At 41.2% G+C, this 27269-nt stretch overlaps 1 protein-coding gene across 4 annotated transcripts in view; it reads right to left on the minus strand.

The window, feature by feature from the left end:
- The window catches only part of ZNF462 (zinc finger protein 462), a 94016-nt gene that overhangs the window by 26622 nt on the left and 40125 nt on the right, over nucleotides 1–27269 (minus strand). Inside the window, exons 2-7 of one of the 4 annotated variants that reach the window (XM_084304712.1) lie at nucleotides 26787–27038; nucleotides 20690–25770; nucleotides 19594–19758; nucleotides 17273–17544; nucleotides 10951–11069; nucleotides 6890–7081 (exon numbers count right to left, since the gene is read on the minus strand). In XM_084304712.1, the coding sequence (XP_084160838.1) occupies nucleotides 6890–7081; nucleotides 10951–11069; nucleotides 17273–17544; nucleotides 19594–19758; nucleotides 20690–25770; nucleotides 26787–27006 (6049 nt within the window). In that variant the 5' untranslated portion in view covers nucleotides 27007–27038. Of the gene's footprint in view, nucleotides 1–6889; nucleotides 7082–10950; nucleotides 11070–17272; nucleotides 17545–19593; nucleotides 19759–20689; nucleotides 26188–26786; nucleotides 27039–27269 lie in introns of all 4 variants that reach the window. The other 3 variants (XM_084304710.1, XM_084304709.1, XM_084304711.1) reach the window with 3 other exon arrangements.

The following is a 27269-nucleotide window of genomic DNA, read 5'->3' on the forward strand; positions in this document are numbered from 1 at the left end:
AAAAGCAACTGGTGTCTCAGGAAACAGGGAGAATATCAGTTAGCTTACACATGAAGACTACTAACATGCCTGCAGAAACACTACCTTGCACAGCGTTGGTCAAGTCATATCACATACTTCTTCTGAGCAACAGCATCCTATTTACTTTGTAGAGAGTTTTCACAAATTCCAGGAATGACAGTAGAAGTGTCACTACCATTTTGTCTCCTACCCTAGGTATAACAACCAGTACCAAGAATGAGCAAAACCCTCAAGAAATAAATAAAGGGATCTCCATATGCTTCTTTCTTTTTCTTGTAGGTGCAATGAGGTCTGTTTCTGGCTAACAGGAAGGAATCCAGCAGATGTTTCTTCCTTTATTACTCAATCCATCCTCACAACTTGTTCTATCTTTTCTCCACTCTGGGCAAGTCTTTCAGTATCACTTCAACCCTATCACAGCAGGCTGGCCAAATCCATACAAAGAGTGGCAGCAACATCCTTCTCCCAGCTGCCCAAGTTCCTGTCTCCATCCTGTTCAATCTCAATTTTGCCTCTGCACATTCAGTTCAAGCACAAAAAAACTCAGGACCAGAAAGGAGCACAATGAACAGCAAGTTGACACCCCCACGGAGCACAACCAGTGATGGAATAAACATCTTCCTCTGTTCCACTGGCCACAAAACTTTTCTTAAAATGCTGCAGGAAAAGGCCAAAAGCCAAAAATCCATACACCAGTGGAACAGAGCTGCAGAGAACAAGGGCATCATTAGTGCCCTAGGGCCTTGAAACAGTGGGAAGTTTGTTCAGTAAACTTTGAGGTGAACAAGCCCTGCACTTGTTCTGCCAGTCCTTGCCAATCTGATGCAGGAGAAAAGTTCCCATCTGATCCCACATCTGATAATTAGCTAAATGCTGACCACAAGAAATAAGACACACCAACAAGTACCTGAGAGTTTTAACAAGTATTGGCAAGCAGTGTGGCCACTGACAGCACTTCTGGGAAGCCAAACTCTTGGGAAAGCAACAACTAGCTCTACGTTTGGGAAACAAAGAACACGGCTGGGTAAGGAATGTGGCTCGGGAAGGGCTGCAAGGAAGAAGCATTAATCTGGTACTTGAGATTTAGGAGGTGGGCATGCAGTATTACTCCTACAGGGTACAAAGCCAGGGAAACAGGCAGAACAGGGAGACATCCCTGTGAACCCTGACTATAACTACAAAAGCAGAGGCATCTTCTGTTCAGCAGTATGCAGACCACAATCTTGCATCCTTAACATGGACACTACTCTTCCAATTCACCTTGCAATTGAAGAGTTTATGCATTAAAACATCACCTAAATTTGCCCTGTAGTCACTGCTGGCTGGCTGGCTGCCCAGTCAAACAACAGTCAAAGAAAAGGGTATCATACTCCAAAAGAGTGGGGTCCAAACTCCCTCACGTCAACAAAAAAACAAACAACACAAACAAATGAACAAACAACACAAATCCCAACTTAAAATACAACAGAAAGGCTATTCTGCTCAAAGATGAGGCTTCCAGGATTCTGACATTCCCTGGTTTTCCCTAAAAATGGTAGCCATAAAACACTAAGATGCAATAGCAACGAGACAGAAACAGCAACAAAGGTGAAGATTGATGCTCTTAGGGATTGTGCTTCTGCCCTGGTTGGAAGGCTGGAAAAACATACTTTATGAATTGCTTTTTTGCTATTCATACTTTTTACTTTGTTACAAACTAAGAAATTGATTAAAAAAAAAAAAAATCAGGGGTAGCATGTCTAAGCATATGTAAAGCATGCCTCTTCCCTAAAGTAGAAGAGGGAGCCGAGTGGTTCTAGGGCTTACTGGATCACAGTAACAATCCTGTGTCACTGGCACCAGCTGAGAGAATTTTACTGAAAAGCCTCCTTGCTTCCACACAGGTCTCCTCTTATTCTGGCAGTATGTGAAATTGCTTCAGCAAACCTGCTAAAGATCCTCTGCACCCTTCAAGATTTCCTCTGACAAGCAGCATAGGAGAAACACACCCTGATTTTGTGTTACATATTTTGAAAAAATGTACAGGAATAGGAAGGGCTTTACAGTTCTTAAACAACAGTCCCAGAGACACTACTTAGTCAACCCTTTTTGTACCCTACTTAGCTCCGGCAAAGCATGCAGGTGTATTTAAATTCCAGTTTCTAGATGAGACAAAGTTCTTTTCCACTGGCAAAGGCTAAAGTTCAGAAAAAGCTGGAACAGGGTAATGGGTGTTTCACTTAGCAGTTCATGCAGTCAGTGCTCCATTTAATTAAATGTAATTTAGATGTTGACATAGCACGCACTGGGAAATTTTAAAAAATCTTCTAACTCTGACTCTGCATGTGTTTTGTGATGTGTGCTGTTATTAATGATAGATACTGTTTGGTTTGCATAATAGTGAAAAGTGTGACTATTGAGCTTCAAGGGCAGACATGAACGGTGCTGCTTTCTACATTTCAAGAGCTGCTTACCACTAAAAAGGAATGATCTTGTGCAATGGCAGCATGACTGAGAAGACATTGGAAGCCACATCCAGATCTGTTTAGTTTATCACTTGCACTTAGTACTGTGTTATTCCTGCAACTCATTATGTTAATCAGTAAAATTAAAGAACTATTATTTTGAATTACTGCACACAGTTGTGATACAAACAAATTTATGAGGCTCCAAGTCTGCTAGCCATATGAATATAGAGTGGTACTCTGCTCTACAACACAGTTAGGCCAGAGGGTTTTGTTTTGTTGTTTTTTAAAGAGCTACTCAAAAAAGCAACAGTATTAGCCAGGGCAATTTAGAGCAAGTATTTTATAAATTCCCAACAAGCTTTTGCTTAAGGGTGAAGTAATAATGTGAAACCATTTATCCATCTTTTGAGTCATTTTGCTTTATGGCTTTAAGACAATTGGCTACATTCATGGATTTCTCCAGTTTATACAAAAAGGAAGGAAGGCAGTCCACCACCTCCACAGCTCTCGAATACAAGCAAACATGCATAACCTCGGTGCTTATACAAGCAGTGCCTCTCCACGTATGCTTTCTCCTTAGCTGATGATCACATTGCAGGTAATACTTGTTCCTCTGTTTTCTTGTGTTCAGTCACACGATTTTTGTGCTTGACTTGCTTTCAACTCTTTCTTACTGAAAGTGACAGTGGTCTTTTAATATTATGACTTGAACATACAGACCCTGGGAATCCATTGCCCCACACCCAAGTCAACAGAGCTAACTCTTCACACTGTAGTACTGGAAACCCTTATCTTTGATACATATTGCCACAACATGATAGTACCATCAATAAAGCCATACAATCTTTCTGGACAGAGAGTAATACGAATTTAAGTTCTGCTTCTCAAAAGGTCTGAAAGAACACACAAATCTTGTTAGGTAATTCATCCACTACTCCTACTAATAGTTTGAAGTCTTTCAATATGCACTTTTAATTTTTACTGTGTAAGACAGCAAATCTGTTAAGCCACAGTGTAACTGCTAAATCAGTGTAAAGAGTAAATAAGGAAGAAAAAAGAATAACCACACAACAGCAAATAGTCACAACACCACTATCTCTATTTTTGCAAGAAGACAAATACTTGTAAATTATCAGGAATGCAAAAGAACAATTTACCACAACAGCAATCTTACCATTTTAAGAAGAGTTGGACACCACAAATTACTCAATGCCCTTATGTTATGCAAAATAGAGAGAAGTTGCAGAGGTGATCAACACTTGTTGATCTTTTGTGTCTCTCTTTTTATTTGAAAAAAAAAATGTTTTACATCTAGTTAGATTAGGATACAATAAAAATAGGTTCCTTACATATCTAAAAATCACACAACATGCAAGTAGGGTACAAAGAACAGCATTAAAAACAAAACAAAACCACCAATGACTATAAGAAAGCCTGCACTGCTGACTCTTTGCTGAGATGGATGCAAACACCTTCTTACACTACTGCCCTGAGAGAAGCATACAAGCATTAAAGTGGCTGTTATGCTTTCTAAGGACAATGTAGTTGCTGGGGATGGCCTGCCTCAACCTCTCAGTATCTACCCTCCTTAAACTTCTCTTCCGCAGAAAATACATCAAGCACCCAAAACACATCCAGGATATACAGTTGAACACTTCAGATATGCTTGCTGCTACCCACATAGAACTGAGTCACACAAATTCAAATATATTTGCAACTTTTAATGAATGGATCAATCTAGCAGAACAAAAGAAATGTTCTAAGAAAGGCCCCTCAGGGAACAATTTCTGCATGGAAAAAAAAAAAAAAAAAAGTATCAGCAGAAGATCCACTGCACTCTTGTCCCAGAACAGTTCTATTCAGACATGCACTCTGCTATTACAATTTAGGTACCCTTTTTCCTTTTCTCCATTTTTATAATGCTCAGCAATGGACAAGAGGAATTCTATTATACCCTCAAATCTCCACAAGCCATCCAGCTCCCTATCTTCTTCCAACTATGATATTAATCCAAAGACAAAAACAAAACTTTTTCTGCAGCCATTTCAATTATACTGTATGCTGTATGCCTTCCAGCCTACAAAACAAGTCCATAACAATGTGAGGCAGCATTTTGACAGTCACTCACCCCATCCCTAATTCAATTTTGTATCCCAAGTGAATTAACTTGATCAGAGCCCATGTGTAGATTATTTATACACAGAAAAACAATCAAAATCCAACTACACCTTGTATGAGCCCCTCTTATTGGCTCCAACAGGACATAACAGAACCTCTGACATAGACATGCATTTCCGATTATTGGGACCAGTCTTTTATGTAGCTTTATGTATCACCTGCAATTTGCAGGCCTAGGTCACATACAGCTTGTTTTATTCCCTTTTAAAAACCAAAAATAAATGATGTCATAAGAGCCTCTGCCATTACCTTGATCTACAGCCAACTTCCTAATGAAAAAAAAAAAATAATTAAATCAGGTTATTCCTTCCTCAAACAATGCTGAAAATGTTAACACTATTATTATAACACCTGTACTCATATGACTAGCTCCCCAGTGGGTGGCTTCTATTATTGTCAAAGTGACTTAACCACTAACCCTGTTTAAAGATGATCAAGCTAATTGGGACAAATTCTGCCTTGGTCTCTGGCTGCAATACAAATCTAGGTAACAGAGTCAACCTCATAAGGTGTTTTTGTTAACAGATTCATCTCTTTTTATTTACTTTAGGAAGAATTTATATTAAAGATTATAAAATCATATTCTTTACTTGAATTTTTGACTTCTGCACTTGAAATTTTTACTTCACTAATCATGACTTTGAGCTATGGGATAAGCAAAAAAGGTGTAAGTGTACCATTTTTTCCAAATTCAAATACTGTCCTTCTGTATGTCTCAACACCACTAAAAGATTGCTAATACACAGTGAAGAGTAGGACAGCCACTAAAAATTATTCTCTACTTCTTGAAAGTCGGCAGCTGATTTTTTTTTTAGCAATTAAAAAGCAGAATACAATCACAAGATGTACTCTGCTTGTTGGATTAGCTTAAGCTAGCATTAGCAAAAATAAAAGCTCAGTTAGTAAGTCTCCATCATACTGTTCCAGACAACCCTTTTACAAAAGGCAGTCTGAGAGCAGCTGGTCAAAATCGTTTGATAAAGATTCTGATTCTGACCCCAGAAGTGACTTGCTTAACCACAAAAATATTATTCACTTCTCTCTTTTTCTTCAACTAAGTGTTTCTATGCCAATTTTTTTTTTCTTTAAATTCCTTTCTGCCGTTTTCTGAACTTCCTTCTTATCTTTCACTTTATCATTTCACACTTTTTTTTTTAGGAGAGAAATGAAAGAAAGGAAGATGGGAGATCAGAAATGCTACAAAATGACTACTGATAGTATTCAGAACATCCCCCCTCATTTTGCCAGTAATGAAGGAAAAAAGGAAAAAAAAAAAAAAAAAAGGTTTTTACCAAGAAACAAAACAACAACAAACAAATCCATCAAGAACCTGGCAAACTTCTGGATTTTTCCCTCCTTTTCTAATACCTCTCATGCCAGTTCCCTGAACATCTGCAGATCTCAAACTTTTCTTTATATTCACCTACATTCTCTACCCATTTAACGCAACTCATCTAGGAATCAACATTTTTTTTGCCCAAAGACCAATTCTCTTGATTGCAAGGAAGTGACACCCAAAACTTGCCTCTTAAGCTACCCATTAAAAAGTCTTAACACTTTCTATGATACCACACAACATTTTTTTTTTCTAGAAGTCTCTTTTCTCTGTTCACAGCACCCTTCCTCTCCTGCTTTTTAAATATCTTCTATGTACTTCCCTAGCACTAGGTGATCAACAGGTTTGAAGAAAAGTGTAGGAAAGAAACAGTTTCTCACTCTTGCAGATGCAGCCTAGTATCTGGAGGTACTGTTTGTGTCCTCTGTAGCAAGAGCAAGAATTTTATTATTTTTTATTTATTTTATTTAAGCTTTTATTATCACTACAGGTCTGCATTTTAAGCTTGATCATATGGTTTCATTGAAGTTCTCCAACAGGACAAAGAGCTGTTTTTCAGGTGCATGGATGGAATTATATGATTCCTTTCCCACTGGTTATCAATAGGAGTTCTACATTTGAAAATTTTCTGCAACTTAAATCTTTCCTAAGAAGTAAAGCCAGCACTGACATATTCCAAAGTCAACTGGTGACAGGACAAGTTAATGAGGTATGCACTGGTGAAGGTCATGACCCAAAACACCACGTTTATTCTTGGTTTTGATGCAACTTCAGATTTTTATTAATAATCAAATGAAGTTGCTTTTTGGACAAGCTGCCTGCTGGTTTTCTTTCTTTTTTTTTTTGGTAATCAATATATTAAGTGGCACCTTAGAAAATTAAATTCTTGCTCTGAGGCACCTCTTACCATTAGAGTCCTCCACTTCTTCAGCAGGAGTGTGGTTCTTGGAGGTGTGGTGGGCGTGTGAGGCTGCAAGGTTGACAATGCGGGGTCTTGGTAGTGTCAGTGCTTTCCCATGCACTTTCAAGGAGTGCTCTTTCAGCTGGCTGATTGTCATGGTGGAAAATGAGCAGGAGGAACATTTGTAGGCATGTTCACCTGGGTGAGCGAAATACAGGCAAGTCATCAGCTCACAAAAGAAACAAAATGGGGTCCCCATACTTCTCCTATTGAACTTGGAAGTAAAGTTCACATGGATTCCTTCAGCACTAGATTGATCCCAAAGAGAACAAGCTACGTGCACCTCCTCGTTGGAGCAGCCTGAAGTCTGTGGGTACAGACACCTGCTTTGGAACAAAGTATTGCTTTTGGACAACTGCAGATCCTTGTGAAGTGACTGATGTCAAAAAAACAGAGACCAGATTATTAGCATGCCTGTGTTGCATGGTATGAGAAGAAAACAAACTCTGAGATGAAAATGGAGTCACTTAACTATAGCTTTCCAAACTTTTTTGGGAGCACAGCAGCTATAGAGAGTGAAATCACTTGTTTCTGCATGCAGCACGTTCAGCATCATTATTAAAGAAGAAAGAAGGATACTACAAAATGATATCAAAGGTTCCTCAGAAAACCAAAGACAAACAAACAAATGAACAAAGCAAAACAAAAAAAAAATTACATTTGGGGAACGTCACATTTTCTCCTTATCAAAAATTTCCCATTAGGCAGGAATAATCTCCACAGAACTGGTAACAAATTCAAAGTTGTTTTACAACAAGAAGTGAACATGGCAATACCAAGAACAGCGCATATCTGTAGGGCTATGTGTGTTATGAGAAAGCACTAAAGAAGTGAAAGAAAAGAAGTAATGAACAGTAGTGAACTTAATTTTGAATACATTCCAAGCTACAGAGACAGCAAACAAGGGGAAACAAATCTTGAGATAAGATTTGTTTTGCATTAAGCATGGAGGCAATTGGAACACAAAGTGAAACTCCCCCAACACAAACAATGTGATAGTAACAGGTGCCAAGTTGTTGTTTTGGAAGTACCACTTCCATGTACACTGGCCACATATGAGCTGTATATAAAGAGCCACAACTCATATTGGAGTAAAATATTCATGAACAGTACAGCAGACCAAGGGCTCTGGTAATGAACAAGGCAGAAAATGTTTTCCATCTCTCAAATTTAGCAAGCAGGATTCTCAAATAGCATCATTTCCAACACCACAAATATATGAACCAAAACAGCATGTGTAAACATGCATATTACAAGTCAGAATAAGCACACCTGAAAAAATCAGCAACCATCTTACAAAAAAAAAAAAAAAAAAAAAAAAAAAAACTCCCAACCCTCTCTTTCTGAAAAACTATGCTAATCATGGGGACAAAACATAAACTTAAAAAGACTCTTTTGGTACATCTGAAAGAGAATAGATCACAGACTCTGAAGAAGTAAAACAAGAAATTGTCCCATTTCTTCAAATGGTATTTCTCACCTGCATATTACATCAGTTATTACCTTTATACAAACAGAAATAAAGCACTTTTTGGATAGCATGTACAACAAGCTGCTTAATGGAACACAAGAATGTAATGCCACAATAAACTCCCAAAGTATAAGATACCAGCAAGATTCAGATATAAACCTTCACAGTTTAAGAAATTGCCGGACAATGGTAGGCACCAACCATGAACTTATAAGCATCACAAGACATTCAAGGAAAGACGATGATTACATATTAAGAAGGCTGGACATGACTAAAAAATATACGTGCTATCCATCAATAACAGTTCAGGTAGACTTCAACATGAAAGGATGTAGTAGCTTCTAGAGGCAAGACTACAGTTTGACTCAATATAAGACTTTGCATGTTTTCAACTGCCAGTTTTTCATTTCATAAAAAATATTGTATAAATATACATACAAATAAATACATCTAAAATTTTCAGGGGGCGGTAGGGGAGAGTACTCTCAGCACTTGATATATACTTGGAGCATTACATTTCAGACTATGTAGAATGGAAACAGGGCCAATACTCTTCCACTTCAGGATCTGGGATTTTAGTGCATTTTAAAAGATCTCCAGGAGACTAGATAAATGAATAAAGGGGCACAGAAATTTCTACTTCTAAACAAACTGATAATGAGAAGATTGACAACAGAGAAAAAATGTTAACAAAAGAGGTTCAGAGAACCACTGTGTCACTGAAAAACTGGGGAGTCTGAGGAGAAGTCTTCATAGAATGTTTATTCACTGTCATATATTTCTGAAGGACTGACTCAATACACAACAAAGCAAATCTCTGACTGAAAAACATCTGAGCAATTTTCTGTGATGTGAAAATTTGGTAGAAATGGACTGAGGCAGAAACAGATCATAAGCCTCTGAAAACCCTATTACACAAGTCATTGTGCAAAACACTATCTAGGCAACCATGAAATTGTGTTCTTGTATGATGCAAAACATGGCCCTTCGAGGAGTGTCCACTAATCAAGTTCAATAGCATGAATTCATACTAAGTAAATCAATAACCTACATGAAGAGGAGTGTGAAGTAAATACCAGTTGCATGCAAACTTCAGATCTAAAAATCTGGCAGGTTTGAACACAGTAACACAAAGAAGCCCTGCTTTACAATAGCGTAGAGAAAACATTTTATGGTTGGTGAAGATGAAGAAACATGTCATCTCTGTACAGGATGTGGGATTCTATAAACTGAAACTGCTGCATGTAGTTGGACTGCTTTGGAAGTAGAGAATGCCATAGTCATATACAGCATGAGGTTGGCAATAGACAAGCTAATCCACAACACCCATCCAAGTACAGAGAAGGGTCCTAGCAGAAGCTCTGTGAAATCTGAAACCAGCGTAGGAAATGGAGTACAAGAAAGACCAACAATCCCTCCTACATTTTGTAGACAAAAAGTGTCTTGGATCAAGGGTGAAAATTACCTTTATTAAAAATTATCAGTTATGAATTCCTCCTATCTTTTCTCCTCATTTTCACATCTTCCTCCTCCATACCATCTTGAATATAACAAGATGTGAACAAATAATAAAGGAATGTACTTCTAGACCTTTGTTATCTGTGCCAGTAGTTTCTGCATGTGAGTTGGAAACAACTGATCTACTTTGCAGTCTTTTAGATCAGCCAATAGTATGTCATGTGTATCAGAGTGGATGTCTGGACAGTGGTTTGGGGTTCGTTTTTTTGTCTGTTATCCAGGAAGATGCAACAATTGCAGACAGAAACAGCGGTTCTTGCCTCCAGTTTTCTGATAACTTTTCAATGAATGATGCATGACACTGCCAAGAATCTAGGGCCATGGAGTGAAGACAAGACACCTACCAGGATATTTTGAGCATCAAGTTTTTTAACAATCACATGTGCAATACTCTGTGGTGACCTATCTTGTATGATATATCACCTTCCCAGTTCTTGTTTAATAGAAGCATGTTTGCATGCTCACTTGTATGGATTCTGTACTGCAATACAGAGAACTCCAAGATAAATTTCCATGTGCAATAATGGAATGATGATGTTCTCAGTCTGCTGAACACAGACTTGAATCCCAAAACTTCCAGTGTTTGGCTTTACCATGAAAGCCAGCATAGGAATCCACCAAAACCAAGATTCAGTCCACAACTGTTTTCCCACTTAAAGCACAAACATAAATACAAACATAATAGAGCAAAGTTCAGACAGTAGTATAAGCTGACTAGATTTACCTGGAAACAAGCAAGCATAATAAGAACAAATAATTTACAAAAATGAAACCAGAAGAAAAGGAAAAATTTCTAGAAGTACTCATCACAGTTTTATAATTTTTTTCTTTCTAAAAATGTTATCCAAATTTCTACTGATTCCAATAGGTGCACAGGTTGGCCAATCCTGACTTGCCATTGAAATCTTACCCAAATCTGGTGACAAAACACGTGACTCGAACCAGCATCTCTCATCAGCAACAAGAATACATGGGCCATTTCTGCTGCTGCACTGCAAAACTGGGAGAGAAAACTTACCAGCATGAGCCTTGAGTATATGGGTTTTCAGGCGGCTATTATAAGAGGACTTGAATGGGCACAACTTGCAACGGAACGGCTTATGATGTCCATGGTGGGTCTGCATGTGACGATCCAGACTTGAAAAGAGAAAGACAAAAAAGGGAAACACAAAAAGGTAAATAATTTCAACTATTCCTTCAGATGCAAGGCAAAACAGTTACAGCATTAATTAAATAAGAGCCAAACCAGGCTCAATTACAATTTCTCAAACAATCTCTTTAAATTCAACAGGTCTACCTACAGATAAAGTAGAATCTAATTTGAGGAAAAGGAGCAGAGCTGACACCAATTCTGTTATGCAGAAAGCAAGCCTCTTAAATAACTTCTAGTGCAAAATTAGTATAAATTAAATTATACCTGATTTAGACTTAAAGGACCAGTTGAAAGAAACAAGTAGCAGATGAAAACAGTAAAATTATCATTACAGAATATTTTTCCTTGGAAACATTTTTGTGGAAGTATGCCCCTCTTTGTCCTCTTGAAAGAAAAAAAAAAAAGAGAGAGAGAGAAAAAGGAAAAATAAAAAAAGATATTTTTGACCAGCTTTAATGAGGAAGCCTTTTGGTTACAGCAGCAAAAGCAGATTAGAGATTCTGCTCTGGGGAGGGTGCCAGCAGGCTGCAGTTGATGAGTTCCAGGATTAAAAGGCAACAGAGTTTCAGGCAGAACAGAGTGGGATATGCTGCACAAAGCTCAACAAGAGAAGAAGGGGTGGCTAAGACCAGCCTCTACTTTCTTCAGGGAAACTGGAAGCTACTGACAGCTTGATAACCAGGGTGTGATCAGAACCTGCTCTCTCTCCACAGCTTCTTTTAACAGTTCAGTAAAATTTAGATGGGGGAAAAAAAAAAAAAAGAAAAAAAAAAAAAGAAAGAAAAAAAAAGGACATTTCCACAGTTTTTACCAAAAGATCAAATTCATTCTAAAGTCCTGCAGAGCTCTGCAGTTTCTATGCTGTGTCTCACAGTCAAGAGTTCACAGTCTCCAGGTGGTAAGCAAGTAGCTTCAGCTTGTGTTGTAAACATTTCCAGTACAGCCTCTTCCCTGGAAACATTAATGCTTTGTGATCTAGTTTTCGCTTGAGTCTCCTTACACATGGCGATAGAACAAAAAGGTAGTTAGAGAGGGCTGTAGGAGTAGTAATTTGACAGAACTGTCCCCCACTTGCCACCTTATTCTAGACATATTTTATGCTTATTTCCTTGTTTTACCTAAATCATCACGTTCTTCTTTACTGAACATCAACATGGAATCAAGCGCAGGCTGTTCCAGCCCTCTCTCACTACACAGATTGTCATGGGATCTTTAGTCCCACACTGACAGAGCTTAAACCAGAACATGCCTGTTTACAAGACCTAACACTAAAGTCTGTGTCTTCAAAAATCTGATGGTTGAAAAAAAAAAAAAAAATTAGAAATAAACTTATGTCCCTCTCAGGGCCGCTTCAAATAAATACAACTTAAAACAAATCCAGGATGAAGTTTGCAGCATGACAAACTGTTCAGCTTTTCCAGAGAAATAGGAAAAGATGTCTCAATATGCAGACTGGACCCACTTCTTAGGGACATCTGCTGCTTCATTGGGACCCCAATTAAAGTTGTGAAGACAAAGCTTCCTACTCTGTCTGATTATTGATTTTTCAGGCTAGTAACGCTGAAGTTTCAAAGTCTGAGGGCAATCAAGAGAGACTTCAGAGCCTTGTGCCAACTGGTTAAGGGATCAGGAGCACAAGTAGCATTCTCCCCTATCCCTCCAGTTGCAGGGAATGATGAGGGGAGAAACAGGAAGAATCAGCAGGTCAATACCTTGCTCTGAGCCTCGTATCACTGGCAGGACTTTGGATCATGGGTTGTTGTACAGGATACCAGGTCTGCTGGCAACAGATGGGGTAGACCCATCTCAAAGGGGGAAAAGAATTTTTGCACAGGAGTTGCCAAAGCTCACTGAGGGAGATTTAAAGTAGATTTGAAGGGGGAAATGGATAAAACCAGGCTCACTAGAGACAAGTCTGAGGTCAACATACCAGTGGTTGTGGGACAGCGTGCTAGCAAGGTCCTATGGTCTGCCATCCCAGCAATGTTAGGGGATGGAGAGCCATGTGACAGAAAAGGCACAAGAGATATTGTTGTTGGGTGACATCACTGAAGTGCCTGAGAATGGTCACATAGTAATTAAAACTTCTTCCCCCCAAAAGGTGACAGAATCAGTAGCCCAATTGAAGTGCATCTACACCAATGAACACAACATGAGCAACAAACAGGAAGAACTGGAAGCCATTGTGCAGCAGGAAAACGAATATAGTTGCCATCACAGAAATATGGTGGGATGACTGGAGTGCTGCAAAGAATGGCTATAAATTCTTCTGATGCTAGAGAGTCAGTGGTGAGCCCTGTATGTTAGGGAGTGGTTTGACTGTCTTGAATTTCATGATGGTGAAAACAGAGTTGAGTGCTTATGGGTAAAAATCAGGGGGAAGGCCAACAAGGCAGATGTCATGGTGGATTTCTGTTAAAGACCATCCAACCAGGCTGACAAAGTTCCTGGAGTCCATGGAAGATAACTTCCTGACTGAGCTGATGAGTGAGTCAACAAGGGACGGCGCCCTACTGTACAATTTGCTTGTGCACAAAGAAGGACTTGAGGGTGATGTGAAGGCTGGAGGCTGTCTTGGGCATAGTGATCACAAAATGATAGTTTTCAATTCTTGGAAAAGTAAAGAAGGAGGTTAGTGGAACTGCCACCCTGGACTTCCAGAGTACAGACAGCCTGCTTAGAAGAGTGGTTGGTGAAGTCCCTTGGGAGGCAGTCCTGAAGGGCAAAGGTGTCCAGGAAGGCTGGACACTCTTGAAAATGTAAGTCTTAAATGCAAAAGGGGTTCCCATACCCCTGAGCTGGAACATAGGGATAGGAAGCAGAATGAAGCCCCCATAATCCAAGACAAAATGGTTAGCGACCTGCTACACATCTTAGACACATACAAGTCTATGGGGCCAAATGGGATCACCCAAGGGTAATGAGGGAGCTGGGAAAAGTGTTCACCCAGCCACTTTCCATCATTTATCAGCAGTCCTGGGGCTAGCCTGGGAGATGCCAGTTGGATGGAGGAAGCAAGCGTGATGCAAAACTCCAGGAAAGGCTCGAAGGAGAATCCAGTGAATGTACTGGCCTGTCAGTCTGACCTCAGTGCCTGCAAAGATTATGGAGTAGATCATCCTGACTGCCATCATATAGCACATACAGGATTACCAGGTGATCAGGCCCAGTCAGCAGTGGTTTATGAAACTGTGGCTAACCTGATCTCGTTCTGTCACAAGGTGACCTGCTTAGTAGATGAGAGAAATTCTGTGGATGTTGTCTACGTAGACCTCAGGAAAGCTTTTGACCCTGTTTCCCACAGCATTCTCCCGGAGAAACTGGCTGCTCATGGCCTGGATAGGCATATGCTCTGCTGAGTGAAAAACTGGCTGGGTCAAAAGAGTTGTAAGTGGAGTTAAATCCAGTTGGCAGCTGGTCACAAGTGGTGTCCGCCAAGGCTCAGTACTGGGACCAGTTCTTTTTAATATGTTTATCAATGATCTAGACAAAGAGATCAAGTGCACCCTTTGTAATTTCACAGATGACACCAAGTTAGGAGGCAGTGTTAAACAGCTTGAGGGTAGGAAGGCTCTACAGAGGGATCTGGATAGGCTGGATCAATGGGCCAAGGCCAACTGTATGAAGTTCAACAAGGCCAAGTGCCAGGTCATGTATTTGGGGCACAACAACCCCATCCAACACTACAGGCTGGGTGAAGAGTGGCTGGAAAGCTGGCCAGTGGAAAAGGGTCTGGAGCTATCGGTTGATCGCCAGCTGAATACAAGCCAGCTCTGGTAGCCAAGGCCAGCAGCATCCTGGCTTGTGTCAGAAGTAGCATGGCCAGAAGGACTAGGTAAGTGATTGTTCCTCTGTACTTGGCTTTGGTGAGGCCGCAGCTTGAATAGTGCATTCAGTTTTGGGTCCCTCACTACAAGAAAGACATTGAGGTGCTGGAGCATGTCCAACGAAGGGCAACAAAGCTGATGAAGGGTCTAGAGAACATGCCTTATGAGGACTGGCTGAGAGAACTGGGGTTACTCAACCTAAAGAAAAGAAGGCTCAGGGGAGACCTTATCACTCTCTACAACTACCTGAAAGGAGGCTGTAGCGAGGTGGGGGTTGGTCTCTTCTCCCAAGCAACAAACAGTAGGACAAGAAGAAATGGCCTCAGAGTTGTCAGGGAAGATTTGGGTTGGATATTAGGAAAAGTTTCTTCACTGAAAGGGTTGTGAAGCATTCAAACAGGCTGCCAGGGAAGTGGTTGAGTCACCATCCCTCGAGGCATTTAAAAGTCACGCAGATGTGGTGCTTAGGGACATAGTTTAATTGCAGACTTGACAGTGCTAGGTTAAAGGTTGGACGTGATCTTAGAGGTCTTTTCCAACCTAAATGATTCCATGAAATCTCTCAAATAGTAAGATACTGAATGCTTGCAGCAAATACTTGTAGCAAATATTAAAACATGTTTTAAACAGCTGATAGGCAATGAGCTTGCTGAACAATTAAAGCACACTGTCAAAGATGTGTATAACACATGTCTAAGCTATTCTAAAATACATACCTTAAGATGTTCAACATTATAATATTTAAAACTGTATTCATGACCACATATGTTGCCAGCACAATTCTTCCAAGGGCACGTTTTTAAGTTTTGGTAAGATTCAGGAAAACAGTGTGTCAATTAAACACTGGTTTGGTTTCTTTCATGAACTTAATCTCTCAAGACAACAGTTGCATCGGGATCAAAAATAAAAGATAAAGCAGACCACCTCAACAATAGCAACAGCACCTATTATCAAACTAGGTGGTAACTGTAGTGTTCTTTGCTGCTATTCACTACTTTCTGACTTCCAATCCTTCTACTTGTAGGATAATACTTTATTCATTTCCTAGGTAGAAAACAGAGTAACCAGAGACAAAACTCAACACAAGTCTGATTTTGGAAGCAAACCAATTTACTAGGCAAACAGCAGGCTTGGCTTTGTGAGACAAGAGAGGTCAGGACATCCCCATTGTCGGCCTCAACAAAGATGGGTGGCGTATGCACAGTAGTATCCATGCTTCCCCCACCCTATGGATCTTTCTAACATGGCACACCAAACTGTGGCATCAGTTTGTCATGACACTAGTAGAAAACTCGGTTTCCAGTGTAAGGAGTATAAAAACATTTTGTATTGTGCTTGTCTCCCACATACATTTAAAGGCAAAACAGCAACACATTCAACAAATTTGAGAGTGCTGTTGATAGTGCTACAAAATGTCTATGTTGAATGAGCATGTTAATCGTCTCTTCTTTTGTTAAAATGGTAAAGGAGCAGCTCTTTACCAAGAAACTAGAAAAATGTGTGTCACATATGATACATGTCACACAGAAAACTCTGTGTGTCAGTCCAACATGCTCCATTTTTTTGGGAAAGGTTTATATACATATATATATATATATATATATATATATATATATATATATATATATATTTGTGTGTGTGTGTGTATATATATGTACGTGTGTGTATGATGGTAAGAATTTTAATAACTACCCATCTGATGGCGAACTCAACCTGTAGGAACAAAATCATAAGAATTCCAACTATTTTTGATGACTACAAATTTTTCACATGCTGCATGAGACAAGGAAACAACTGATGGAATCATAAGTATACCATGCTGGTGTGAAATTGAAATATTTTAGAGTGAAATTGCACACCATGATTAAGGAAAAAAATCTATTTTTAAGGAATCTTATGATAGCTATTTAACATTAGATATGAAAACTCAATGATCAAGGAGTTGTAGTAGTTACAAACGCGTAATTGTGTGCAGCAGAAGTTCATTGCGTATTAACGATTAAAAAGAAACATACTTCTCTTCTTGACCTGTTAGGTCTCATACATTTGACATGGCTTCCTAAGTGGTAAGCTTCAATGTGTACCTACTGAAAAGAGTTGTATTATTTGGATTGCATGCTTTTTCCCCTACATGCAACAAAAAGGGGCTTAAATAAATTCAAGAAGATATAAAGATGTGACATTTTAGAAGCAGTTACAAGTAATGATGGCTAAAGGGTTTGCAGCACATAAGATACCTAAATGCTGAGAAAATGGTTGCTAAAAATCAAGTTGAGTGTACTCCTCTTCACTGTCAACCTATAGAACAGTAGTGCTAATCTGTGCTTCTTTTGAAAACAAAAATAAAAGCCAGAACTTACTTGTGCCTGAAAGCAGAGACAAAGGAGCAATACTGGCAGCTGTACTTGTCTTCCCGGGTAAACATGGCCAGAGCCAAGTGACTCCTCTCGTGAGATCGCAGACCCTGCATAGACATCAAAACCCGGTCACACTGGCTGCAGTGGTAGCCCCCAGGCCTGGTTTCATCTTCCAAGGATGCTCCAGATTCAGCTTCTGTAAATTCCACAATGCCAGGGTCTTTGGCTCCCTCACAACCCTCCAAAGTTGTGTTTGAAGAATCTTCAGCTTCCTGCTAAAAAACACATACCCCCCCAAAGCCATCAATTCTCTCTCCCTTCTGCCCTCCAGGCTTTCCCACGTGTTCATCTTAATTCCTAGGTTTCCCACTACGCTGTTTTTCTAAATATATCCCTACACAAGCTCCATATTAATGGCTTTCTGAAAAAAGAGCCTATTCTCGGGAGTGGAAGAGGTAATTGTATGTATACATACATGTTAAAAAAAAATCTCTCTGCACAATAAAATAATGAATGCAAAGAGATCAGAAACTAAATCAACTCTCTCTCAATAGTATTTATATGAATCTTCTAGACTTTATCAGTGAAACCTTAGTATGGTATAGAGCAAGTTCATTTTAGTTTATATTGCTCTAGCTTATAGTGTAGCTACTTTACAGACTGATAGAGTAGTCCGTCTTACCACATAGACTTTGCCCATCAGTGTCAAATTCATAAGAAAGAAGCAGGTGCTCTAAGATCCCAGAATCCTTCTTAAAAACAAAAAGCAAACAGAAAAGGTCTTTTCTTATTCCTTTTCTTAACTGATCTGTCCTTTCTCTCTTCTAACTAAAGCATGTGTATTTGCAGCAACTTTAAAAACCCGTAAGAATATCTGCATCATGTTCTTTCAGCCTTGGATTTCAACTTTTGTTCCCTGCTGCATAACATCTATTTATTCAAGAGATGGCATTGACCCCACATTAACTTCATAACTTCATGTGAGAAGCTGGGAGGAGAGGAAATGGTCTGATAGGAGGGAAACATCACTGTCTATTAGAAGTAAGGTAAGATTAAAAAAAAAAGGCACATGGGAGGGCAATTAAATCTCTCTGAGGTTGCATGAGTTTCCTCAAAGCACACAGCTAGTGTCACAAAAGAGGCACCCTAAGTCAGGCACTGAAACCTGCAGCAGGAGCACAAGGAAAAGGAATACAGACCCAGCTCCTGCAGCTTTATTGCACCTGCACTGCCCCTTACAATACCATGGAAATCAGTCTGTGGAGCATGGTCTATCCTTGGAGATGTCCTAGAAGATGTTCTCTTTCACAGGGAGAAAGGAACAACTTTTACAACTAATCACCTGAATGGTACCACCATCTCAGCTGGCCGTTTCAATGTTTTGTCTGGAGCCAGTAAGGAAATCAGAGAACCATAGAACAGCTTGGGTTGGAAGGGACCTTAAAGGTCATCTAGTTCCAACCCCCCTCCCATGAGCAGGGACACCTCCCACTAGATCAGGTTGCCCAGGGCCTCATCCAACCTGGTCTTGAACACTTTGAGGGATGGGGCAACCACAGTTTCTCTAAGCAACCGGGTCCACTGCCTCACCACTTACAGAATGAAGAATTTCCTCCTAACATCTAATCTAAATCTACCATCTTTTAATTTAAAGGCATTCTCCCTCATCTTGTCATTGTCTGCCCAAGCAAAGAGTTGCTCTCCATCTTTTTTATAAGCCCCCTTCAGCTATTGAAAAGCTGCAATGAGGTCTCCCCGGAGCCTTCTCTTCTTCAGGCTGAACATCCCCAGGTCTCTCAGCCTGTCTTCATAGGAGAGGTGCTCCAGCCCTCTGATCATCTTCGTGGCCCTCCTCTGGACCCAAAATTTCATGTGCAAAGGTATACCATAAGCAAGTTCACAATTCACCCATTTGAACGCACACTTACTCTCCTTAAAAGAAGAAACAAAAACAAAAACAAACAAAAAAGGAAAGCAGGTCTTTTATGTTTTAACTAAGCAGAAATGTAGCCCAGAATAGCTGAGAGAAAGCCTCCTGCTCATAAACCAAGTCTTTCGGTCATCAACGACATCAATTCCTTTGTGGCTGAGAAGAAATGAGAATTAAATAGTCTTCGTGCCCCTAGATCAAGAGTGGAAAAAAGTTAAAACATCTTAAAATAAACCAAATACACTGAAGAAACTTAATGTTTAAATGACTGAAACATTACACTGAACTAAAACACCCTGCTCAAAATCCATTCAACTTCACAAGAGCAGGTTTTCAATGAGTCCTTCATTTTAAACAATGTTAAAAGGTTTAATTACAGTTTTAAAATTCTCACCTTTACTGTAGCTGACACAGAAGAGACATTTCCATACTGGACATGCTTGCGGAGGTGATTACAGATGGCTCGAAGTGTTGGATGGACTTCCACACAAAATTTACATTTGTAGCCAACCACTTTCCGCTCTTTAAGTTTTGAAACATCTTCCAAGTGCCCAAAAGCCTATGAGTACACAAGCATAAATCAATTCGTATGCTAAATTGGGCTTTGATATCTCATTTTTAGAAATGCAGGCCAGATTTTGCAGCTGAAGGGAAATTATGTTTGATATGCACATGTCCTGTTTTGCAGGACTGTAAGACCAATTTTTGTTGATGTCTATCACTGCCTCTAGAACAAGTGGGCAAGGCATCTGTGCAGGAGAGACCTTCAGGTCTTGCATAACAGTGGTTCTCCAGAAGACTATTCAATCTGGCCTTAAACTGCTCTTTCACGACCCCACCACATCCCCAACAGCTGTGAGGGGCTTTTCTGCAGCAACTATATTCCAAATCAAAGCAGAATGAAGGGAGTGAGCGAGCAGGAAAAAGAACACAATTTGGTCTTCCAGTGATGGTGCACTAGTCCAAAGCTTCAGTCATCAGATAGATTCGTGTCATGTTAATATTGAGCGCTTTATCAGTGAACACACTGGAAGAGACGAGCTTGAGAAGTAAACTGATGCGTTACTCAGAGGTACTCTTAAAAAGGAAATTGGACATTTTGTGAAGAGTATGCAACAAAGTAAATGGCAGCCTTGCAACACAAGAACTAGGAACTGTCAGATACAGATGGCCTTCCAGAAGGGTGGGAGGAAGGGAAGGAGATACAGAAAATAGCAGTAGGAAAGGATAGGGCTTCCCATGGAACCTAGGGAGGGGTAGAGGATGAAGGAAAGGATGAGGAAATTAAAGCAGAATGTATAATTGACTTATGGAGCTCACTGACACACTGAGTCATTCATTAGCCTGTGGTCATTTGGCTGTCAAAGAGAACATGCAAGTGGGCATTAGTAATAGGCAGCCTCTTGGGGTGCAGAAGGGTAGTGTTTTTGTTTCTTTCCCCTGGCAGGGCAGGGAGAAGAGGGAAAGAGACCAGACACACAGATCCTTACCCTCTCTTGTTTGAAATCTGCAAAAGCACCATCTGCATATTTCTGCTTGCTCAGAAGCTGCTTCCTCCTCTCCTGACGTTTGGCACGCTTCTGGAATTCCTCGTTGTGACCATTCAAGTGTGCAGTCAGCTCTGCCGTGCTATGCAATTTCATATCACAGTGCTTGCACTGGTAGACAGCATTCTGAGAGCGGGTGCCACTTCCCAGTATGGTAAAGTCTCTCTTCAAATCCTTGCTGTGGTGGTCAGTGTAATGCATGCACAGCAGCTCTGCTGTGCTGAAGGACAGCTTGAAACATTTTATGCACCTGAACGGAAGCCACTCAATTTCCTGAGCCTCACTCTCCACCTCAGGCTTCTCAAATTCATTCCTCTCCTCAGTTGGAGTTGGCTTTTCATGCTCATCGGCATATACGGCAGTGAAGTAACCCCCCAGTTTGCTTGCATGCTGCTTCTTCGGGAAAACACCAGGGTGACGCTTCATGTAGTGGGACACAATACCCTTTTTGCTGAAGGACTGGAAGGAACAAAGCGAGCATTTCTTCTTCTCTACAGCCCTTCTCAGCTCCTCACTCAACTGAGGAGTGTCATCTTTGGGAGGAGATGGAATGATCACTTTATTGGGTTTGTCGCTTACTGTCCTGGAGGCTGCTAAGCAGTGAGTGTAGTAAGCATCAATGTCATGTCTTTTCTGGTAGTGTGCCGCAAGCCCTTTGCGGATAGGGTTGGTGTAGGAACATAAAGCACATTTGAAGAGGTTGTTCTTGCCCTCTGGCTGTGCCCGTACATTGTTATGTTTGATGCGGTAGTGCCTCGCTATCCCCTTCCGGGTAGAGCAGAAATATTTGCAGAGCTGACACCGGAAAACTGTGTGAGACACTAAATGAGAACTGGAGAAATGAGGTGCTGCAACAGAGATTTCTCCAACATCCTCAGCAGCAATTTCTGGGGAGGCCTTGATTTCAGTCACCATGTCTGGCTCCAGTGAGGCAGACACCTTTGGTGGTGACTGGGCAAAAACATCAAATTCAGGTTGATTGTGGTATTTCTCATAGTGAATTTTGAGCTTCTCCAGTGTACCATGGGTATAAGGGCACAGCTTGCACCTGTAAGCACCATAGCCTTGCTTGAAAATCCTGCTTGTCTCTTCCACATCATTCTGAGCAATATCATTTGACTGCTCCACATCATGCACAAAGTCTTCAGCAGTGACCTTTATTGATGGGTGCCGTTTCTGGTAGTGTGTGAGAACGCCATGAATGCGTGTGTTAATGTATGGGCAATGTCTACACTTATATACAGCCCCTGGGTTAATGTCTATATCCTGAGCAAAATCTGCAGCTTTCACTTTCATGCCAGGATGCTTTTTGCCATAATGTGTCAGAAGGCCATGCAAGTTGTTGTATTCAGACTGGCAAACTGTACACTGATATGGAGTAGAGGAGATGGCAGGGTTTGCAGAAGACAGCTGCACCGTTTTCTCCTGGGAAAGGCTGGGATCCTCTGCACACTCTGCATCCTGGTCCATCTGTGACGTTGTTATCTGGTCTTCAGAATCCATCCTGATTCCAGCTTCATCAGGCTGTGTGCCAGACTTCTCAGCAGCATCTTTCTCCTTAATGATATCTAACAGCACAGATTCATCCCCATTCATGGCCCAAGGGTGAAAAGCTTGGTAGTGATTAGTAATATCCCAAATGGAAGATGCTTCAAAAATGCAATCTCTGCATTTATAGGACTTTGCCTCTGTTGGCATCACTAGGGCAGGAGGGGAAGGATCAGGACCTGCCCAGAGTTTAGTTGCCATGTAAGTATAATCAACGTAATGCTCAGGATGTCTCCTTTGGTAATGCACAAGCAAACCACTTGGCTCTGTGTGTGAATAAATGCACCATTCACAGTGATAACCAGCTTCTATCAAGCCATCCAAAAATGCCCATCTGAGAATGGATGTGACTGTAGCTTTCAGTGTCGGGTGATCTTTCTTGATATGCTTCCTCAATGCATAGAAGTAAGGTGAAGTATAGCTACACTGCCTGCACTTGAGGGCTCTCAGCTTTGACTTGTCCCGTTCGGTGCTAGAGGTGTGAGCAGGCACGTTGCCAGTTGACTTCTTCTGGCTGCGATCACAAAGGCTTCTAATGGTGGCTGTATGCTGTCTAATCACATCTGCATTAGCTTTGAAGTCGCGATGCTTCTTTTGATAATGAATGAGCACACCTTTCACGGTCCTGTTTCCATAATCACAGTGCTGGCAGAAAAACATTTCATTCTCAGGAGGATTCACAGAGGTCTCGGAACCACCTCGGCTCAACTGCTGCATTGACACTGGTGGCCTCTGAATACCAGGTGGCAGCTCACCAGCCCTCATCATTGCTGCAGTGGGAGGTGCCTGTCTGATATATTTGGCAGTGACCTTTATCTCTGGGTGCCTCTTCTGATAGTGGACAAGCACTCCAACAACTGAGCGGTTGCTGTATGAACAGTGTTTGCAGTAGTAGAGTTCAGTAGCAAGGTCTGGGGGTGGTGGGGGGGGAGGTGGAGGCTGAGAAGCCAAGTTGGACAGTTTTGGGGAGACAGGTGTCCCCATCTCAAAAGACATCTGAGCCAGGGCAGAGCCCCTATCAACAGAGACAACACGCATGGTCTTCTGAATTCTGAAATATGATGCTTTTTCTTCGGGGTGCTTTTTCTGGTAATGAACCAAAACTGAATGCATGTTAGGGCTTGCAAATGAACACACGTCACAGTCATAAACAACCACAGTATTGACGGAAGGTTCCTTCTGATTTTCACATTCAGGACTAAAACTCTTGGCGGCACTTTTGTTAAAGCCAGCTGGCACACCAGCCCCGCGAGCCACGGGGGTGGAGGTTGCCATAGTTTTTGGAGCAGAATTCAAGATCTCTCTCAGTGTCTGAGACTCTGTGTTCAGCCCTTCTTGCTGCTCAACAACGTAGCTTGAAAATATCATTGCATTGTTAATTTTCACGGTGGGATGCATTCTTTGGTAATGTGGCATTAGACTTCTAACATTCGGGCTTGTGTAAGAGCAGAAGCGACAGCGGTAGATCAGATCAGAATGATCAAAGTTCAGTACATTCATAGCTTCAGGGTGATGCTCTCCATAATGCTGCTGCAGGTCTTCAAAGTTTGTATAGTCAATATAGCACTCAAGACACCGGTATACTGCACTGTGATCATTGGGATCCAGGATATATCTAAAGCTGAATTTAATATAGGGGTGCATTCGCTGGTAGTGGGTGCTAACGCTCCGGGCAGATTTGTTGCTGAAATCACAGTGTTTACAATAGTAAAGCCTGCCAGAGTCATTAAACTCTGCATTCTCATTGTTCTGATCAGTACCATACATGTTTGACTGGCCCCCCAGAACAGAGGCATTAGGGCTCTGATGTTCTTTCATGCTGACAGAAGAATAATAGTCTTCCTCATCTTCTGATAAAGTGAGCTCAATCTCTGCTCCATTGGCAGAATTGTAATCATGCTGCAAGCTTCTGAAGTTTGCCTCCTTCTGGGAATCATTAGCCTCTCTTCCCCACATTTGCTGTGGTGCATAAGAACTGGAAACATCTATCATTGGTTCTGTTTGCTCTTCTTCTCTGTCTAACTCAACTTCTATCTCCACCTCATTGTCTTCCTCCTCTTCCTCATCATCCTCTACATTAATCACAGCATCTTCTTGCTGTTTGTTTTGGTTGATTTTGCTCTGCAGGTTGCTCGCTATTTCGTCAATCCTAGTTCTCTTTTTCACTGGTGAGAGATCTAAAGGGAAATCATTTGACACCTTCCGAGGGGCCTTTGCAACAAAGTTATTTTTAGATGACAGCCCAAGGATCGAGGTCTGGCTCTTCTTCACTGTGCTGGCAGAGGTGTGAGCATCTGCCTCGCTCTCTTGTGGTGTGTTGGATGGTGGTCCATCATATTTCGGCAGGTTGTCACAGAATGAGTGCTTGTGCTGCTGATGAACTCTGAGGCCTTTCAAAGTTGTGGTGGAATAGTTGCACATTGTGCACTTATATGGATGCTGTGAATGGGGCTGGGGTGATTGCTGCTGCTGTTGTTGCTGCTGCTGCTGCTGCTGCACTGGCTCCATCATCCCAGCTGACTTCCTGCCATTTATATTTCCACTCTCATAAGACACAGCACTGTCGTTCAAAGAAGAGGCGATGCTTTCAGTCTGAGAGTTCACAGTGTCCCAGTCTGATGTTGTACCTGTATGACATTGCTTGTGGGCACCAAGCTTTAATGAACTCTTGCAAGTGAAAGGGCATTCGTCACACTTGTACACAGCCGTCTTTCCAGACAGGTGGATGTTCTCAATGTGACGGGAAATGCTTCGGCGGTGCATAGTCAGGAAAGGACAAAAAGGACACTGGAACCTGTTCATATACCTTCTAAAGGGGATCCCCTTTGTTTCCAGGAGCTTGTTGCCATCAGATCCCATCAGCTGCTCTGCCGACATTCCTGTGGTCTGGTGATCCATGGAGTTCAAGCCATTCTCGCTGTCCATTTCATTTAGCTCTTCATCTGAGCTGGAGTCATTTAGCATACTGTTTGTTTCCAGGTCAGCAGAAGAATTTGTCATATCAGCAATTCCATAGCGGGATCTGTCAGACAAATTAACCATGCCCGAGTTGTGAGGTGACTTAGGCTTCATTTGAGGATAAGACACAGAAGAAAACTTGGAAGATGTAGAAGAGTTGGGCCTGATAAGGGAATTGCCCATAGAGCTTCTAAAGTTTGAGACATTAGCGTTCGACATCTCACGTCCTGTCGTATTCACGGACATATAGTTAGAGTTTGGGGAGGCATTCTGGGCACTCTTGTTCTGTACATCAGTTGCACTGGTTCCTTCTTGTTGCTGCCTCAGGCTTGACAGTATTTTTACCATACTGCGGTGCTTTTTCATCATGTGGTCACACCAGCGCTCCCTTCGAGGTGTCTGGTAGCTGCACCATTCACAGCAAAAGTTGCCCCTCGACTTTGTCAGGGGCTTGACCATGGACTCCAAAATGCTCCGCTCCACCACCTCTGCAGGCAGCTCCTTGCAGGGTTCCTGCACTGGCACAGAAGCAGATGTTGATTCAGATATAGCAGTGGCAGCTGTAGGGGGAGTTGAACTCTCTTTCAGGTTGTTTTTGTGATACATTTTCTGGTGCTTAATAATCCTTGCACGCCTGGGTGACTTGTAGGTGCAGAACTGGCAACTGAAAACTTTGCCAAACCCTTCATGCATCATGATGTTGTAATTTAAGGAACTAGCGGTTGGTGGCCCCACTGAGCTCCCCCCAGCCTGTGTTCCATGAACCTTGCGTGTGTGCTCTATGAGGAGGTTTTTGGAACGGAAGTAGCGCACACAGAACTTGCACTGGAAAAATTTGTTGGTTGGTTTAGGATTTGGAGCCATATGCTGACCATAGAAAGTCTGGCTCTGGCTATAGTAACTTCCAGTCCCCATCTGACTTGTTGCATTTTGCCCTAAAATGAGAATTAAGGTGAATATATAAATAAATAAAATCAAATATTGAGGCTTTTTCTCCACCCACCCTATATGCATAAGAACACAACTGCATCTTGAACAACTATCCATCACACCAGGGTTCTCTTACTTACTTATGACTTAAGTACACTCTCCGTAGAGAGTACACTCTCTACACTTATCTATACATCTGGCGACTTTCAGAAAAATGGCCATTGTCCATAACATAGACATATACATGCTGTGGTGTAAACTTTGGGATGGACCATTTCCAAAATAATCTTCTTTGGGAAAAAAGAAAGCTAGTACACTAATAAGGTTGAAAATTTTAAGGTGGTTCACAGTGGTGAAGAACCATGAAAATCTGACAAACAAAAAGCATTATGAAGAAATACACTAAAAGCAGCTAATAAAACCACCCTCCACATTTCTATTTACAGGAAGAGCTGTGGTCAGAATCAATATGGCTGAAGCTAGATATCTGCTTTGCTGTCACAGCAGTAAGAATAATTGAGTTTTTACAATCACATTAAAAGTATTAACTAATATGTACTAAAATAAGCCACATGTGAAATTGGTGGTTAGAGCTGAGATTTACCTGCTATTTCATCTGCAATCGTAAATTCATCCTTTACAGAAGAAAACTCAACCTCAGTCTGGTTGCTAGCATTCATGGAACCAGACCTTGGCTGGCTAGGGCTTTCCTCCGAGACATCGGTTGGCTGCAGGAAAGCAGTGTGAACATCCTGAATATGAGCTTTAAGGTCTTCATACGATGGAGCTCGAAAATCGCAGCCATCACACTGCAACACCTCCATGGTTCAAGAACGATCTTTCACATGAGAAAATTCTGCAAGAAAAAGAGAGGGAGAAGAAGAGAGAGGTTTTAGAGCAATGCCATTTTAAAAAATTCTGAAACAGGTAATATCATGCTTGTAAAGACAGTCATTTCCAGATATTCCATTTACTGCAGTGTAAAACTCAACCTGTGCTTGCTATATGAAGATGCCTCAGTTCGGATTCACATGAAGTCCTACCTAGGTAGCTCACAAGTTGCTGACTCAACACTACAGTCAACGTT

This window comes from Netta rufina (genome assembly GCF_964035555.1).
Source record: "Netta rufina genome assembly, chromosome: Z".
NCBI lineage: Eukaryota > Metazoa > Chordata > Aves > Anseriformes > Anatidae > Netta > Netta rufina.